Here is a 20,542-nt window from a genome sequence, read left to right on the forward strand (position 1 = left end):
GCTGCAAGACTTCTAGCAGTTAGCTTTTCATCTTCCATATCCCAGAACCTATTACCAGCACAAAACTTGACTTTGAGTTGTCTGAGTCATTGATAGGTATTGCACCAATTTTGTATAGTACTTTCTTTGGGTTCACTGGTATATCAGGCTATTGTTTATTGTTTTCTTACTCCTGCAGGGTCATAGGAAGAGCCATTAAACCACTAATTTTATAAGTATAAATCTATCTTTATCTATATTTGTCTATGTCTATTCTGTTATATAGACATAGAACTATTTTCCCATGTAACTATGAATTAGATCTGTGGTTATTAGTTTGTCATGTGATGTGGTATTAAAAAGCATTGATAAATGTATTGTAAATTCTGTTACTTCAAGTAGATCATTTTATTATAGGACTGTATTAGATTAGGTTAATGGAATTTGTTCTTTAAAAAAGCTGTGCTAGTTATTGTGTACCATCACTGGGATTCACAATTCTGTGGAAGTTTAGCTAATAGCCCAGTTTTTCTGATAAACTTGTTAATGTTATGTATTCTAAGTTTTTTTAACACTCATATTTTCACACTGTTTGAATCAGGAAGACCAGCTTTTTCACTTGTATTTCTTACTGGCCTTTCCACTTTGCTTGTTTAATATCAGTTTCATTTTACTTGTTTTTCAAAGGAAAGAAGTTGCTGTTAAAAAGGCTTTCCTGATTTCTACCATTAAGCACCATTGGTCCTGTTTTCATTTTACTGAGGACTCTTGCTTTCACAAAAAATGCTGTTAAATATGTAAAGTGGCTATAATTACTCCATCATAAAGACAGTATGATTTAAGGTGAAAACTTTGCATTATACACGACTCAAATAAGTCCAAGTTATTTAGTAATTTATGCATCAAACCAAAATATGTTAAAATGGCACCTTGTTAATAATAAACATTCAGATTGTGAAATAGCTGTTACTAACTTGATCTAAATGAGGAACATAGTGTAGTAGATTTTTTTTTCCTTATAGTTCTGTATAACATATTTAGTTCTCAGGAAGTAGAAAAATAAAATTTAAGACAATTTTTAAATAAGACTTTTTGAGTGGTAGCATTACAGTGATTTTTTCGTTGCTTTCTGTGTATTCTTATTACTTAACAGTAGTTTCTGTATGTCAGCATTTTAAAATAGCCAGATGGGCAAGATTTTAGGTTTTTAAGGCTACTCAGACTTCCTTTCTTTGGCAGCATTTCTTGAAATACCTACTAAATTGTTTTTCAAACTCTTAAATACATAAATAAAATACAAGTATAATAGTAGGCAAAATGTATACAGTTAAAACACTTGTATTCCTCTGCTAAAAATAGCTTTCAAGAACTATAAAAACAATTAGATTGCCTTTTCCAGTAGAATATCAAGGTGGTATTCACAGATATGTTGAATTTCACTAGTCTAGTGTTTCTGAAAGGACCTGTTACTTTCTAAAGGAAATTTGCTTAAGGTCTTTGTCATTCCCTAGAATTAGTGATAGCAGTGTTTCTGCCTAGTTTTGGTTATATGCCTTATAATTCCCATGTGGCTTTATTGTATGTGTGTTAATATGTGTTCTGCATCAGACTAATTCATTATTATTTCTAGTAACAGAGGACATTTTCGTAAATTTTTTATATATTACTATTTTATATTAATGGATATTATCACTCGAGCTATGTTATTTAACCCATGTAAGTGGTTTGAAAATTTGGATGATTAATACAGTAGAGTTCCTTATGCAAGAAGCTACTTACATTTTAATTACTGATGATAGTATTTTACATGTTTGATTATTTCATAAGACACCAAGCCCTACTGTGTACACCTTATAATTTTGTACTGGCCAAACTTATAGAAATTGTTTCATCAAAGAGCCTTATCTTTTTTTTTTTTAATTTTATTTTTGCTGCGTTGGGTCTTCGTTGCTGCGCGCAGGCTTTCTCTAGTTGCGGTGAGCAGGGGCTACTCTTCGTTGCGGTGCACGGGCTTCTCATTGCGGTGGCTTCTCGTTGGCAGAGCACGGACTCTAAGCGCGCAGACTCAGTAGTTGTGGCGCACGGGCTTAGTTGCTCTGCAGCATGTGGGATCTTCCTGGACCAGGGATCGAACCCGAGTCCCCTGCGTTGGCAGGTGGATTCTTAACCACTGTGCCACCAGGGAAATCCCAAAGAGCCCTATCCCTAAAGACACTTTCTTTATGTTCTGTATCTTGAATTTTGGGTTTTTTAGGGGTTAATACGTAATATCCCTTTCCCTCCTTTGGAGCCAACAGAGAAATATAAAAGTCAGATAGGTTGAGGTCAAAAGATCACCCTTTTTACTGAATAAAAATTGGTTTAGAGGAGGTGGATTTGATATGCAACTCCAGTGTGTTTCTTATTACATAACTTCTGAATTGATTTACCCACCCAGGCAGTGCAGTACTATTACTGGCAGCTCCTTATGCCATGTCCACGTGCATTAATATGAACCATCTTTGTAAATATGCAGATGTGTCTGGCAAAGCATATTCAGTTAGTTCTCTCAAGTAGCTTCTCCTCGTAAAGCAAGGAGTGATGCAGGGTAGAGAGAGAAACCAGGAGTGCTATTACCCTAGCAGAAGTTTCACTCTTAACCCTGAGTAATGCTTTAAATTGTTTATAGTGAGACTTTCTTTCAACTTCTACTCTAAAATGAATCTCAACCTTTAAATAACTACATATGTGTATATAGTTTATAGGTATTTAATATAAATATATATATAACATGTATATGCAGCCTTTGAAAATAGAGTTCCTATAAAGAACATTTTTAATTTCACCAGTTGTCTATTACAAGTCCTGGTAATAGTTTTTGTTATAATTTTTGAAGTTTACTTTTAATTGTTTTGAAAGAAGCCAACTGCTGTTGCTCAGCCTGTGGCATTAAGTGAATACTAATCCAGAGCTAATGGTGACAGTTGTTAGAGAAATGAAAAAATTACCCTGATTTCTCTCCTCACTGCTTTCCTCATCTTTAATGAGAAACTAGATTTTCTCCAAGATGATCTAGGTCTGAAGTTCTAACCTCATGTAAACAAAAACAAAAAAAGCTGTATTCTAATTAGAGATGCTGTGAATTTTCCTTTTGTTGGCCAATAAATGTACCACCTCAAATACAAAGTGCTTTGTGAACTCCATTGAAATATAGGTTAATGTCCCTATCAAAATATATTTGAAACCCACGTGATTTTTTCAGTCTACTTTGTAGGTGATGAAATTAACATATATATAGCACAGTTAAGAAATGTAGATTGGGAATAACTTAGTATATACCTACTATACTAAATTATTTGTTGTAAGTGCTGTGGTACCATAAGTTTATCAAGTTCTCCATTGATTTATAAATATTCTTCAATATCTGTCCACAGACACTTTTAAAAGTTAGTATGAGATCTGAGGGTGTCGTTGTCCACAAGTATCCTTGTTTCCAACGCTCTTAGCAAAAACAATACTTTTAAAATGAAGCTAATATTATGCTAAAATTTTATAAGTATCAGTCTTTTTCTGAAGAGTTACATTCATCATTGTGTTTTAGTGGCAAGTAATGTAGTAATGCAAGCTTTCATTGTTCAGACCAGAAAACAAATCTCACTTTATATACAGCCACATTTTGAGAAGATCGCTTTTAAAACTAATTTCTATTGCACATAGGCAGTTTGAACATTGGTATTTACAATTAAGCCTTATATATTAAGTAGTTTTAGTTTTTATTTTTAGTATTCGTAGTTAATAAAAAATAATGTCAACCCTGTGAATACTATCTTTAACATATGTTGTCTTCTTTATGTGTATATGTTAGATGGAAGATGGTGCCCCAAAGCATATTATCCAGATGACAGGATTTAAGATGGAAGAAAAAGAAGCTCTAGGCAAATTGCTTTTAAAACTAGATTGCACTTTTATCAAGAGTGAGGTGAGTACAGTAACTTAAAAAGTTCAAGATATAGTTGAAGAATAACTGCAATTAAAATGTTGGCCTAAGAATGATAAAATGCACCCTTGATATTGCAAGAATAGAAAAAATACCTTAAAAAGGAAATCTTCCGAAGTAACATTTTTTCATGTGGATTTTTCCTTCCAGAAATACAAAAATTGTACACATCTAATAGCTGAACGCCTGTGTAAGAGTGAGAAGTTTTTAGCAGCTTGTGCAGCAGGTAAGTTAACTACCTTCCTCTCACCTTTGAAAAAAAAATCTTCATGGTGAAGAAAAAGTACCTTAATCTCTGGGAAGATAGTGTGTTTATTATATCAGACGTAAATGTGGTTCTTATATTTTTCTGAAAATACTTGTTTATTTATTTGGTTGCACCCAGTCTTAGTTGCGGCTCCAAGGCTCCTTTAGTTGCAGCTCCAGGACTCCTTAGTCGTGGCATGTGAACTCTTAGTTGCAGCACGCATGTGGGATCTAGTTCCCTGACCAGGGATCGAACCTGGGCGCCCTGCATTGGGAGTGCGGAGTCTTATCCACTGCGCCCCCAGGGAAGTCCCTGAAGATATTTGTTTGATATAATATTTTTGCTTTGATTTTCTGAATAGAACTTTGTAACACTTGAAAAACGTATTAAAGAGGCAGAAATATTTACTTCACCTAGTAAGTGCTTCATCTAAGAAAAAATATTTTAATAAAAAGGTTTGGCACAAAATGCCGCCCCCCCCAAAAAAATCTTTTGTTGAAGCCTCAGCGATTTGCAGTCAAGTTTCTTTTCTTTGATCTATCATTGGAAGAGTTACTGTTTTTGCTCTCTTGCTCCTGTTTCCCCTGCCATCCATGCTATGAAGCAATCATTCTATTTTATTTTTCTAAGATTTTAAATTCGATAAACCTAAATTAGGGCTTAGTGTCTTCTGCCTTTGTCACTATTGATGTTTTTCATATACTTTTCTCTCCTGTGATTGATTTGGCATATCATTAGTCCACTTGTTTTACTTTTTTTTTTTTTGCAGTATTTAACTCAGGTGAATTTACCATTTTTTAGAATAACTTACCATAAAAAAAATTTGTATTCATTATTACCTACACAAATGAAAACATATATTTTCCCTGCTGTTTAAAAAGATCATTGATGCCCAGATCAGAATGTTGTTACATATCCTAGAAAATTCTCTAACTCAGTTAATTTGTTTTATATAGTGTAACAATGCTGTAAACATTATTGGAAAAGTTTTTGGTATAGCAGGAAGAATATAAACCTCACTCAAAATGGTGAATAATAATAGTAGTCATAATTTAAGTAGTACCACATTTTATTAATCCTTTGGTTTACACTTTACTTAGTAACAGTTAGAATTAAAATTATTTATTATGGGAAAGTTTACATACAATGTTCAGTGATGTTGTAAGCCTTTCACTATCAAAAAATTTAGGAAAACATAGTTCAAAGATAACATTGGCAATGTAGAAAAAGGTGTTGAAAAAGGCCAAATTTTATTTGATATTTGGTCTTTATTGTTTACCATTTATCAGAACAAAAATTCTTCTGTGACTGACAGTTCATTTGCTTTCTAGGAAAGTGGGTACTAACTAAGGACTACATAATTCATAGTGCCAAAAGTGGCAAATGGCTTGATGAAACAACTTACGAATGGGGATATAAAATTGAAAAAGACTCCCATTATTCACCTCAAATGCAGTCTGCACCTAAAAGATGGCGTGAAGAACTGAAACGCACTGGTGCTCCAGGAGCCTTCCATAGATGGAAAGTTGTCCTCCTTGTTAGAGCTGATAAACGAAGTGATTCTCTTGTAAGGTGAGATTTCATAGAAGTTAAAGCAGTGAATGTGAAAACAATTTTGGTTTGCTTAAATATCTTTTTGTATTTCTTTGCAATTATTCATTTATTCCAAATGAGCCTTGATGATTTACTCTTTGATCTCCTAGTTAAGCCATTCTGCACTTCTAAGCGTATGTGTCTGATGGAACAAAATCTGTTTTATAAGTATTGCATTATTCTCAGGGTCTCTGTTTCACTTTACATGTTATTTCTTTGCAAACTCAAGTAAAATCTTTATTTTAAATTGGAAGATATTTGTTTTCAGTTGTGAAGCACTTACAGTTTTTTGTAAGTGAAGTATTACGTTAAACAAAGGCTTTTTTCTAGGTTTATGTGGTGTAGTCTTCATGGTTCATACTGTTTCCATCATAATTTCATTTCTTTTTATCTTTTACACCATATTTTAAGAAGACTTCTTATTGGGTAAACTGTATTCTTAGACTGCTGTGACTCTTTTTGCCGGGAGAGCATGGTCTAAGGGCTTTTTGTTACCTTTACCGAAGTGTAATTTATAGACCATAAAATGCACAGATTTTAAGTGTACGTTTTGATGAGTTTGGACAAATTTATGCATCCATGTTACCCATACTACAATCAAGATTTGTAACATTATCATCATAAAATATTTCCTTGTGTTTTTGTACATTTAATTCTGCACCACCAAACCAAACAACCACTAATTTCTTTTTTGTCACTGTACATTAGATTTGTCTTTTTTAGAGGTTCATATAAATGGGATCATACTGTATATACTCCTTTGATGTAGCTTCATTTGCCTGCCTTGTTATTTTTGAGATTCATCCATGTTGTTGTGTGTATCAGCAGTTCCTTTCTTTTTGTTACTGAGTAGTATTCCACTCTATGTATATATCACAGTCTGTTTATTCACCCATGGATGGACGTATGGGGTTTTTTTGGTTTTGATTTGGTTTTCCTAATATGAATGAAGTGGCTATGAACATTTGAGTACGAGTCTTCACGTAGATGTGTTTTTATTTCTCTTGGGTAAATATCCAGGAGTGAAATTGCTTGCTCAGATGGCAGTTGTACATTTAACTTTATGAGAAAATGCCAAACTGTTTTCCAACTTGTTGTACCATTTTACATTCCCACTAACAATGTATGAGAGTTCCAATTGTTCTGTAATTACTTTGGAACTATTGTCCAAAAATGAGGTGACCATATTTGTGTGGTCTATTTCTGAACTTCTTACTGTTCCATTGATATCTATATCTACTTTACACCAAGAATACACTGTTTTGGTTACTATAGTATTATAGTGAGTCTTGAAATCAGGTCTTGTGAGTCTTCCAACTTTGTCTTTTTCAAAATTGTTTTGGTGATTCTGGATCCTTTATATTTCCGTATGCATTTTAGAATCAGCTTGTCAACTTCTACAAAAAAACAAGCTGGGATTTTTATTGAAATTGTGTTGAATCTGTAGATCAAATTGGGAAGAATTGAGATCTTAATATTGAGTCATCCTATCAGTAGACTCTGTTTCTCTCCAGGGCTTCTTTAATTTCTGTCATTAATATAGTTTTTGTTGTATAAACCTTGCACATATTTTGTTAAATTTAATTCTATGTACTTCATATTTTGGGATGCTATTATAATGGATATTTTTGGGGATGCTATTATAATGGATATTTTTATATCCATTAATTGACTCTTCTCCTTTAGTCTGTTAATATGGTAAATTATTTTGATCAATTCTTAAATGTTAAATGAAACTTGTATTCCTGAGAGAAATTCCACTTCACTGTAGTGTATTGTCCATTTTTAATAATTGCTGATTCTATTTATAAATATTTTGTTGAGAATTTTTGTATCCTCAATCTGATAAATGACATCTATGAAAAAATCTAAACAATATCATGAATTTTTTTTTTCCACCATAATTGGGAACAAGACAAGAATGCCCCCTCTGACCATTAATATTCAGGATTTTACTAGAGGTACTAGCCAGTGCAATAAGGCAAAGAAAATAAATAAGAGGCATAGAGTTGGAAATAAAGAAATAAGAATACTTGGTTTTATTTCCAAAAGACGTCTTCATATACCAAATAATTTACTAAAAAAAGCTATTAGAACTAATTAATAACTTTAATCAAGATCACAGGATAATAAGTGACTAAATAAAAATTGTGTTTTTATATGCTAGTGATGCAGTTGGAAATTAAAATTGAAAAAGCAACACAACTCTTGGTTTTTGGTGATTTGATTATGTATCCATATATATGTGTGTGCATTTTGTTTATTGTTTATTATTCATGTTACTTGCTTGGAGTTCTCTTAGCTTTTTAGGGAAACGGGAGTTTTTATCTTTTTTAATTTTGTGAAATTCTTGGCCATTATCTTGTAAATATTGAATTGGCCAAAAAGTTCGTTCGGGTCTTTCCATAATACCTTATGGAAAAAGGGGATGCTATTATAAATATATCAGCTCTGAAAGTTTTTGTCTGCACCTATTGAGATAATTGGCTTTTCTCCTTTATTCTGTTAATATGGTAAATTATTTTGATCAATTCTTAAATGTTAAACCAAACTTGTATTCCTGAGAGAAATTCTACTTCATTGTAGTGTATTATCCATTTTTAGTAATTGCTGATTCTATTTACTGATTCTATTTCCATGAGATCTTATGGAAAAAACCCGAATGAACTTTTTGGCCAGCCCAATATTTGTTCTATTGTGTTCTTCTTCTGTAGATCCATTACCCATATTTTAGACCATTTGATTCCGTTCCACAGTATTTGCTTTCTCTGTTCTGTTTTTTTTTCCCTTCGTGTGTGTGTGTGTGTGTGTGTGTGTGTTTCAGTTGGATACTTACTATTGACTTATCAGGTTCAATGATTTCTTCCTCAGTTTTGTGCAGTCTATTGATAAGCCTATCAAAGAAATTCTTCTTTGATATAGTATCTTAATTCTACCTTTTTGATTGTACTATCTTCTGAATTTCCCATATGTTCGTGCAGATTGTCCACCTATTCTATTATATCTTTTAACATGTCATTCACAAGTTATTTTAAAGTCACTTTTTTAAACTTTCAACATGTGGATCATCTCTCTGTACTCTTTATTGTTTTATCTCTTGACAATGGTTTGGTTGTTGGGTTTTTTTCCCATTTTTGTGTATGTCTTGTGTTTTTGTTTTGTTTTGTTTTGCATACATAGACATTCCCTATAGAAGAACAGTAGAGGCTGAGGTGAATAATGTTAATATCCAAAAATGGACCTACTTGTAAGGCAGTTAGTATGGGATCGTTGAGTTAATCTTGTCAATTGTTGAGCTGGCTTTGGGTTTTGTTAGTGCTATTTTCATCTTCAGCGCATCATTTCATTTTATTCCAGCAGTGGTTTACAGTTCCCTTGTGCTTAGCGTGGGGCCTGTGATGCTGGAGGTTTTTTAATCAGTGTTCTTTATTCATTCTCAGCTTTCGGTAGTCCCTTTACTACTTCATCACAGAAGGGCTCTTCATATTCTTCCCCTCTTGCTTCCTACTCATTTCTAGGTTGGGGAGTAAGGGTTGGTGTGTTTTCGTTTTGTTGGATAGGCTTTAGTCTTAAGCATTCTTCATGTTCTTGGTCTCTGGGGTTGGGATATACCAATTCATTGCTTCTGTCTCAATTTCCCATGGCAGCCAAATTCTCCCTTGTATTGTGGGCAGGGTCTTGGGTAAGAGATTTTCTAGCATCTGCCCCAGCATTAGGTCTCTGCTTTGTATTAGTGCAGGAACCCAGGCCCAAGTGTCATTCCTGCCCCTTCTCCAGGGACAGGTGGCTTTTGCTTCTATCCTTTATCCCATTTTTTTTTTTTTTTTGGCTGCACAGCAGGAAGTTTTCCTACCCCTTTCCCAAAGGCAGATGAGTTTTACTTCTGCTCTTAAAACAAAAGCAGTGCATCTTTTCCTGGGTTCTGAAATAGAAGACTTTCTTACCTTACCCAAATAACTTAAGGCTTTTGCTTTATATGAGAGATGGATCCAGGGAAGTGGGCCTGGTTTTACATCTATCTCTTGTTGGCAGGCAGTCCCCACTGGCCCACCTTCGCTAACAATGGGGTTCCTGCTGTTACCTGCCCCTAATCTTTTTCATGAATACTTAATACATGCTGGTGGCAAAGAGCTTGCAACTGAGGGGGGCCCTTCCATGTGTCAGGGACTCTCAGTTATTCTAAACTTTCATGCTGCCTACACTTGGCCTTTAAATTTATTAAGATTTTACCTGATTCTTGCCTGCATTTATGGTGGCTACTTCTCTCTGGTGTTCTGGCAAAAGTGAAATAGTTTGGGTATCCAGTCTCTTCACAAAGGTGCTTATCACTCTTTTGGAAATTCAATTTCTTGGTTGGCTTATTATCTCAGTTCTCTGATAGGTTCATGAAAAGTTATGATTTTGTGGATTATTTGGCTTTTTTCTTACTGTCAGGTTGTAGTAGTGTTCTCTTGGCTTTCTAAATCCTCTGCAGTAACGAATTTTCATGAAACTTTTGGGTGTGTTTGTGCCTGTGTGTCTGTGTCTGTGTGTCTTCTGAGCCTAAATGTAAAATGTATTTCTTAATGTAGATCAAAGTTATTAAACTTTTTCAAAAGCTAATTTTTAGAAGAAGTTTGGCAAGTTTAGTTCTGTTTTTTTGTGGTCCAGAATGATTTCCTTGGAGGTATGTTGTCTTCTGAGGTAAATACTTTCTTAGAATTCTTGCATTGTTTTTTTTTTTTTGGCTTATAGAGGTGACTTTTCCTTAGGAAATAAACTTAGTGTTCTATTTTTTTTTATTCATCACACCACCACCCCCACTCCCTGCTGCTTTCCCCCCTTGTAAACTTAGTATTCTTGATTCTTAAAAACTTTTCCCATATCAAGAAACAGATAAGTAGAGGGAATAGCATGATTTCTCAAACACATCTGTTCTGAAAAACTTAAAATTTAGGAAATTATTGCAATAGTTATTCTCCGTGGCACTCAAATAGACCAAAGGAATTAATTCCTTTCAGAAAGATCTGCTCCTACTCCTAGGAAGTAATTGATTTAGATAATTTGACTAAACATACTTTCTTTTTGTTTGTTTGTTTGTTTGCGGTACTTGGGCCTCTCACTGTTGTGGCCTCTCCCGTTGAGGAGCACAGGCTCCAGACGCGCAGGCTCAGCGGCCCTGGCTCACAGGCCTAGCCGCTCCACGGCATGTGGGATCTTCCTGGACCGGGGCACAAACCCGTGTCCCCTGCATCGGCAGGCGGACTCTCAACCACTGCGCCACCAGGGAAGCCCCATACTTTCTTTTTAATATACTTTCTACATTTTCATTTAGAGTTTTGGAGGCTGGAAAAGCAAATGTTATTTTACCAAAAAATTCGCCAAGTGGAATAACTCATGTGATTGCCAGTAATGCGAGAATCAAGGCTGAACAAGAAAAAGATAACTTTAAGGCTCCATTTTATCCAATTCAGTATCTAGGAGATTTTCTTTTAGAGGTAAGTAAAAAACAAACAAAAAATCAGTAAACATTTTTAAATGTTTATTTTATAAAATATTGATACAGTGAAATGTAAAAATCAAATTATGTTCTGAGTTTTGAAAGTGCGGTTAGAATTAAAATGACATTTTTAAGACAGTTGCTCTCAATTAAATATTTGAGAGTATTTCTAATAAATCTGAAAAGAACTTATTAAATTTAAAATTTGTCTTATTTTAAGTCTCTACTTTTGTTTTCAGTGCTTTGGTGATGTTTATTACAAAATAATTTTAAGCATTTTAAACCAGAGTATAAATAAAACAGCAGTGGGCTATAGTATCATATGAGAATTCTTCGGTATTTTCCCATTGGAAAAGAGGGAGCTGTTTCTAAGAATTTAGAAATATTTTCCTGTCCTTTTCCTCCACCTACATCTCCTCACTTGGTGCACATACCACTCCTTAAGTAGTTTGAATGGAAATAACCCTAGAAGAATTGCTCTAAAGGTAAGCAAAGAAGAATTTTTAAGAAGCGTCACTTAAGGTGGAAGAGAACCTGCAGTATGTCTAAAAACTGAACCTTGGTCTTCTAGGAAAACTTAGCACCTTCTTCAGTGTTTCCCATCTCGATAGATACTATACAACCTTTTGTCTAATAATTTATGTTAGAAACCTGGGAATCACCCTTGAAACCTTCCTTTCCTTTATTCCCCACATCTTGTCAATTACCAAGTCCTATTGATTTTATTTCAAATACTTCTTGAATAAACTGCTTCTCTTCTGTACTGACATCATATTGAGTTCATCCTCTTTGCCCTGTGCTCCTGGAATCAACTCCTATTATTCTCCCTATTGTTCTACTTCTTTACTTTTGCTAATTTCCTAGTAACTCTTACTTTTCTTTCTCTAGTCCATTCAGCTTCATCCAGAAGTAACATCTAAAATGCTCTTTCTAAAATAATTCTGATGCTGTCTCTCTCCTACTTAAAACTGTCCAATGGCTTCCCATTGCCCTTAGGATAAAGTTGTAAACCTCTAATACAGCTTTAAGTTAGCACAGGGTTCCTGTCACTCCTACCTTTGCAACTATAGCCTGCTCTACTTTTTCCTATGCTCACTATACTATAACACAACTGCCTTCTTCCAGTTTCTTAAACAGGCTAGGCTACTTCCTACCTCAGTGTCTTCTGAAAAGCTATTTTCTCTTCCTAAAAAGGTCCTTTCCACTATTCTCTCATTCCCTATGCCTGCCTACTTCCTGCTTAATCAGTTTGCAGTTATAATGCTGCCTCTTCAAAGAAGCCTCCCTGGCCCCTTATTAAAATAGTTAGGTTCACCTCTAATGTGTTCTGATATCACTATTTTGCTTTATAGTACTCATCACAGTTGTAATTAATTGGCTGATTACTTGGTTCATGTCTTTTTCCCCACCTAAACCAAAAGCACTGTGTCATCAAGGATGATGTCTGTCTTTTCCATAGTTATATCTGAATCATCTTGCATAAAGCCTAGCACATGAGTTCTCATTTTATATTTGTTAGATTAATAGAGAAATTATGAACAACCCTTGAGTATTCCAAGAGTAGATGTAATATACCATTGTATAATTACCTTTCCCTACTGAGTAGCGGCAGTGTGGATTGGAAATTTGACCTTAGTTCAGAGGATGGATCTGCTTGGACTATGGATAATCTCATTGTCCTTGACAGTGATTGGTCTAGGAATGGGCATGTCAACCAGTTCTGATTCATGGGACATGAAGAGAGGTATGTAAGAGCTTCTGGGAAGTTTCTTTCTCATTCTGAAAAGAGCCTCTGGCAGCTTGGCATCTGCTAAATGTAAACATGGAAAAATGAAACGAAACCGTAATTACTACTGGCAGCCATTCTTTGACCATGAGGAGAAGTAGCCTTAGGTTGAAACCAATCTTGTAGACAGCAAAGTGTAGAGACAGAATGTAGACTCTTGTAGAGATACTTGAGTTGCTGGATTAATCAACCCTGAAACCTGACTTAGCAATGGACCATATTGCCATTCTGTGAGGTAACAATTTCCATGTTGTTTACGTTAGTTTGAATTGGTTTTCTATTATTTGCAGCCTAAAGCATCCTATCTGATCTACCTAACTGAACAGTTTAAAGGTAGTATTAACTCTCAACAGAATGAAAACCATTCTTAACTAAATTAGAAAAAGTATCTGAATTTCCCTTTCTCTATGGAAAGAAATGAACAAAATGTAATATGTATTATGCTTTCTCCATAATCGTATTTTGCAGTAATCTGACACAATCAGATTCAGCTTCTGAAGTACTAGAGGGCATTAGTATATCAAGCAAAAATAATAGACAATCTCTAACTTATATTTGTTTTTAGAATACATTGTTTTGTAAGCTCTAGATTAGACAGCTAAGAGTTAGTTCATAACCATTCATTCCAAATGAGGCATTTTGTGATCCCTTCTGAGGATAAGATAGTTAACTTCATTTTGATGTCTTGCTTTTCTTCTACCTCTTTGGCATAGAATATAATACATTCCTCATTAGATGGATTCTGAAGTGTCCTTTAAGAAGAGTTGCCATATAAAATGACTGAGTCAAAAGTAACAATTGAGCAATTGTTTAAAAAATAGTTGTGTTTAACCTACTTAACTTTTTGGAAAGCCACTTAGTAACAGAATCAGGAATTATTTAGTTCAGGTTTATAGATACTTGCTGAAGACTTTTGCTGTACCAGTCATTATGCTATGCACTATAGAAAATGAATAAGACCACCTGCCAGACTTCAAAAACAAAATGTGGCATAAACAGAATGTGGAAACTGTTAATTACAATTTAGTATGTATTGTGCAAGGTATAGAAATACAGAAGAGCAAGTGACTAATGTATCTAAATTGTTTGGCCCAAGGAAGATGTCACAAAAAGGCGAGAATACTTAGGAATACTCAAAACTTCTTTTGATTATCTGTCCAAGAAATAAAATAAAATGATCCACAGAAAAGTCTTATGGAAATATATTAGTAATTGCAAAAACATACACTTTTTGTTCCAGATCAACTAATTGTTGACCTAGATTTGTAACTTATTACTTCTTTAACCATAGGGAAGTCATTTATTCTGTGACCGAATATCTTTCTTTGCATGTAGAAGGTAATACCTACCTTACTTTGGTTGTTATACAACTGTTACTCTAAGCCATTATTTATTGAGTGATTACTGTGTGCCAGGCACGATGCTAAGCATTTTACACACTTAATCTTATTTTAAACCTTATGTTCCTGTGTGGTATGCACTATGGCCTCATTTTACAGTTAGTGAAATGGCATATAATTGAATTTAATAATTTTCCCATGATCTCACAGCTATCGTATGTCAGACCAAAAATTGAAGACCAAGCACTCAAAAACTTTAAAGGCTGCTCTCCTCGAGTCTCCCTTTACTTTTCTCATTTTGAGTATTATTAGGTTTCCTTGATAATAGGAAGGTCTCTTTCTGGGTAGTTAAAAATACTTAATGCTGTAGAGATTACCATATGCTAGTAGTCAGTCTAGTTAAGAACCATGTAGAACACTCTGGGAATTCCCTAGTGGTCCAATGGTTAGGACTTGGCGCTTCCACTACAGGGGGCCCGGGTTCAATCCCTGGTTGGGGAACTAAGATCCCACAAGCCACGCAGTGTGGCCCCTCCAAAAAAAAAGAACCATGTAGAGTGCTCAAAAGATGCTTGTTCTAATTACTTTATCTCTCTGGCTCTCCATCCAGTCTTGTGAATTCATTCAAGTTGTGTGGCAAATGCCATGGCTGAATCAAGGAATAAGACCTGAGACCAAAGCATATCCATACCTATTTTAAGACAGAAAACAAAGTCAAATATGTGAATCAGAAGCCAGGGCAATTATCATTTCCACACTGTGCTGCCCTATCTTAGGTAATAGAATAATTTACTGAATTAATAGGCTTTTGGTCATCTGTTTGTAACATAGCATTATACTATACAAGGGAGATTAGACATGGTGCTCTCTTCCTAGATCATATAGGAGACAAACACCTAACACAATGCCTAGTGTATTGTTGGCACTAAAATTTTATAAAATAAGGAATAAGTAATGAATATTTACAGAAAAATAATGCCCATATCTTTCATAAGAGTAGCTGGTTGGAGAGAGTGTGGCTTGGAGACAATTACATGTTGATCATTTGTTTAGTGCTATAAAAATAGATTATTTTTAAAAATTTTCCAAATGTCATCGTTTATCACGTTGTGATTTTTAATTATTTAAATAGGGTACTTGAATCATACATTCTAATTCACAGATCAGTATATAGCATCTTAATAGTCAGAATTAGAAAACAGTATGTTCTTCCCTAGTTGCTAATGATAATGGTATGTTCTTTTGCGTATGTATTCTGTGTAACTGGAAACTATATGGGATTAATTCATCCTGTATTTTAGACATTTCTTGATGATCTAAGCCTGAGGATTTATCCTCTTTGTCAACCATGTAAAATTTGAAGCCAGAAACTCAGTTTATCCCCATTAAAGTTGTCCTTAATGGAAATTGTACATTCAGAGTAATACTTTCTTTGATTCCAGGAATAAGACAGAAGAAAAGTCTTCATTTTTCATGGCTTTCAATTTCACTTTTCTGAGTAACTAAAGAAATTTAATCAGCTACTCTCAGGGATTGTTGTCTGGTTGCAAGATTGCAAGCTGCTAAAGGGCCCTCATATCCATATAGGAAGCCCAGTACAAGTGAAAGGGAACCAAAGATCACACCATAGGCCTTAACCACATTTCATCTATATCATGATTGTTCCCTAGGAGGACAATGATTCTCCACTCTCTTTGTGTAAAGATGGTGAATCTTTGAATACTCTTGCATAATAAATACTTGAATTCATCTTTACTCTCAATTCTTTATCTTACTAAACTTCGAGAATTTTATGTATAAGTACATATGCAACTATTTTAAATTATTATTGGTAGGTAGTTAAAAATTCAGTTTGGATTCCTTAACAAGAGAAATAAATGTGTTTGAGATAGAGTTAGGTGAAGATAATTGCTTACTAATGTTCAAGTAAAATAAGAGCTGTGAATTCAACTATTAGCCTATTTTCTTCTCTGTATGATAGATGTGCAAATAAGAAGTCTTACTAGTAAAAAGCTGAAAAATAATCTGAGAAATAATCTATAATCAGAAAATGTTGAAGTAGATTGTAACTTTAACTTGGTAAGGGACTAGATAAAATAGTTTTGTTCATGATTATTCATAAAAAGGGCTGCTTGTTACTAGACCAACAGAGCATTAGCTTTCCTTGAGATACATTATTATTATTTTATTATTTGGGACCTTTGTTGTAATGATTTTTTTTTTCCCTTCAAGGAACTTACTACTGTTTAATAACCTTTGATTTAGAAGAGTGCATTTTTTTTAGAAGAGTGCATTCTTGTACCTACTTGTTTGACTACCAAAATATTTTGCAATTATAAAGTTGGATACCATAAAGAGTACATAATGTTGAAATCATACTTAATTGATTGCCTAAACCATTTTTACATACAGAAAGAAATTCAGAATGATGAAGATTCCCAAACCAGTTCTGTTTGGAATAACCACAGCAATCAAGAAAAAAACAAAGATTTCAGGAAAGATATGGGATTTCTTGAAATGAAAGGTGCCTTAAAAGAGATCATGTGCAGAACCCAGGTAACACTTTATACTCTAAAAATATCTTACATTTCTGATTTTTCTTACAAAATTTGTGAGAGGCATTATTTGGTGGAAATAAGAATGATTTTGGAATCACAGAGCTGGTATTTGAACCCAGCTCTGATTTACAGTCTATAATTTGAACATATTGGGATATTGTCCATGTCTCTATTTTGAGGCTCTTATTGAAATAATATATATGTACATATGGAAATTCACAGTTCCTAATACATAGTGTGTTCTCAACACATGGTAATTACTTAAAACAACTCGGTATGTTGAATGTAATGTGTGTCTTACAAAGGATTCATCAATATATGTATTCATATTCATGGTCTAAAGTCAAGTATTTTACTGCATATAGATCAAGTTTTTTTAAATGGCACAAGTGAATTCCAGTATGATTAAATATGGAAAACAAAAAAAACATGAAGGACTCTGAACTTAGAGCAATGAAAAGTACGTTAAGAAAGCATATTTGTGGCTCTCAACTAAAATTTTTCAGTTAGTAGGAGCAACCAAAAAAGACATTATTAGTTCTACCCTCGAAGACTTAATGTTCAGTTATGTTCAGTTTCATACTTTTTTTTATAAAAGAGACTCTCTAATTGGTTTACCAAATCATTAGCCTAGTAATTATTATTACTTAATCTAAACTAAAATATTTTTAAATATGAGTAGAAAGAAATTAAAATTTGTTTTTACTGCATCTGTCAAATTTTGCAAAGAGAATTCTAGGAACAATTTGGAACTTCTTCAACTGAGCAGTACCTTACAAAATCATATATGGAGACTAAATAAAACTTTGCAAGAGATTAAAATATTTTTGTGATTTTCTCTAGCTTTTTCAAAATACAGTTGATATTTATGTGACTTAGATGATTTTCTATGATTATGTGTACATGATCTTAATTAGAGGCTTTTGAGTTCATATGTCTGTTGAAATATGCATTATAAGCCACAGTATAACATTTTTTACATAAAGGATGTAAAATAATGGAGTTATTAAATTAGTTTTATTTAACATGAAAAAATGGAGATTTTATGAAAGATAGGGTAATTATTAAAATACATCTGTAAACATCTTGAGTTTTAGAACTCAAGAGGTTGTATATAAAATGCTTCAATCAAAAAACAGAGTAGCTGAATGCATACAAAAACAAAACCCATATATATGCTGCCAAAAAGAGACTCACTTCAGATTTAATGACTTACACAGATAAAGTGAGGGAATGGGAAAAGGTATTCCATGCAAATTGAAATCAAAAGAAAGCCAGTGTAGCAACAGTTACATCACACAAAATAGACTTTAAAGATTGTTATGAGACAAAGGAGGACATTATATAATGATCAAGGGATCAATCCAAGAAGAAGATATAACAATTGTAAATGTATATGCACCCAACATAGGACCACCTAAATACATAAAGCAAATATTAACAAACAAAAGGGAGAACTTGACAGTAATATCAATACAATAATAGTAGGGGACTTTAACACCCCACCTACATCAACAGAAAGATCATCCAGATAGAAAATCAATATGGAAACACTAGCTTTAAATAACACATTAAACCAAATGGACTTAATAGATATGTGTATATAGAGCATTTCGTCAAATATACCACAGCTGACCTCAAATATATACCACAACTAACATCATATTCAATGGGAAAAAGCTGAAAGCATTTCCTCTAAGATCAGGAACAAAACAAGGATGCCCACTCTCACTGCTTTTATTGAACACAGTATTGGAAGTCCTAACCATGGCAATTAGAGAAGAAAAAGAAAAGGAATCCAAATTGAAAAGGAAGATGTAAAATTGTCACTGTTTGCAGATGACATGATACTATACATAGAATATCCTAAAGATGCCATCAACAAACTGCTAGAGCTCAGTAATGAATTCTGTAAAGTTGCAGAATAAAAAATTAATATACAGAAATCTGCATGTCTATGCACTAACAACAAACTATCAGAAAGAGAAATTAAGGAAACAATCCCATTTACCATTGCATCAAAAAGAATAAAATACCTGGGAGTAAACCTACCTAAGGAGGTAAAAATTCGAAATTCAGAAAACTATAAGACACTATAAGACACTGATGAAAGAAATTGAAGCCAACACAAACAAATTGGGAAGATATCCCATGTTCATGGGTTGGAAGAATTAATATTGTTAAAAATGACCATACTAACCAAGGCAATCTACAGATTCAGTGCCACCCTATCAAAATACCAAGGGCATTTTTCACAGAAATAAATAATTTTGAAATTTGAATGGAAACACAAAAGAGCCCAAATAGCCAAAACACTCTTGAGAAAGAACAGAGCCAAAGGAATCATGCTCCCTGACTTTGGACGATACTACCTCTGACTATACTACAAAGCTACAGTAATCAAAACAGTATGGTACTGGCACAAAAATGGACACATAGATGATTGGAACAGAGTAGAGAGCCCAGAAGTAAGTCCACACAGTTATGCTCAATGAATCTACAACAAAGGAGACAAGAATATGGAATGGTGAAAAGACAGTCTCTTCAACAAGTGATGCTGGAAAGACTGGACAGTTAAATATGAAACAATGAGATTAGAACATTTCCTCACATTATGTCCAAAAATAAACTCAAAATATATAAAAGACTTAAATGGAAGCCCTGAAACCATAAAACTCCCAGAAGAGAATATAGGTATAACACTCTTTGACATAAATTGTCACAGTATTTTTTTTGAATCTGTATCTTAAAGCACAGGAAATAAAAGCAAAAATTAATAAATGATCCCTGATTAGACTTAAAAGCCTTCACAAAGCAAAGTAAACCATCGACAAAATGAAAAGACAGCCTACTGAATGAGAGAAAATGTTTGCTAATGATATGACCAGTAAGTGGTTAATAGCCAAAATATATAAACAGATCATACATCTCAACACCAAAAAAACAACCCAATTAAAAAATGGGCAGAAGACCTGAAAAGACATTTTTCTAAAGAAGGCATACAGATGGCCAGCAGGTATATGAAAAGCTGCTCAACATCGTTAATCATCAGAGAAATGCAAATTAAATCCACAATGTGATATCACTTCACATCTGTCAGAATGGCTATCATGAAAAAAACCAGAAATAACAAATATTGGTGAGGATGTAGAGAAAACGGAACCCTCATACACTGTTTGTTGATGGGAGTATAAATTGGTGCACCCACTGTGGAAAATGGTATGGCAGTTTCTAAAAAATAAAAAACGAAACTAAAAGTAGAACTACCATATGACCCAGCAATTTCATTCCTGGGTACATATCAGAAAAAAAGGAAAACACTAGTTTCAAAATATCCAAGCATACCAATGTTTATAGCAGCATTATTTACAATTACCATGGTATGGAAGCAACCTAAGTGTCCATCAACAAATGAATATAAAGAAGATGGGAGATCTATATAGACATACAGCTATAGTGGAATACTACTCAGCCATAAAAAATGAAATTTTGCCATTTGCAACAACATGGATGGACTTGGAGGTATACTAAGTGGAATAAGTCAAAAAGAGAAAGATAAATACAGTATGATATAATTTATATGT

General features: G+C 33.8%; 1 protein-coding gene across 1 annotated transcript in view; it reads left to right on the forward strand.

Annotated features, from left to right (window-relative positions):
• The window catches only part of SLF1 (SMC5-SMC6 complex localization factor 1), a 67,002-nt gene that overhangs the window by 4,606 nt on the left and 41,854 nt on the right, over window positions 1-20,542 (forward strand). The window contains exons 2-6 of the mRNA XM_030847803.2: window positions 3,824-3,937; window positions 4,106-4,181; window positions 5,534-5,774; window positions 11,110-11,272; window positions 16,813-16,956. Coding sequence (XP_030703663.1) covers window positions 3,824-3,937; window positions 4,106-4,181; window positions 5,534-5,774; window positions 11,110-11,272; window positions 16,813-16,956 — 738 coding nt within the window. The remainder of the gene's footprint in view (window positions 1-3,823; window positions 3,938-4,105; window positions 4,182-5,533; window positions 5,775-11,109; window positions 11,273-16,812; window positions 16,957-20,542) is intronic.

Source organism: Globicephala melas, chromosome 3 (genome assembly GCF_963455315.2).
Source record: "Globicephala melas chromosome 3, mGloMel1.2, whole genome shotgun sequence".
NCBI classification, from domain to species: domain Eukaryota; kingdom Metazoa; phylum Chordata; class Mammalia; order Artiodactyla; family Delphinidae; genus Globicephala; species Globicephala melas.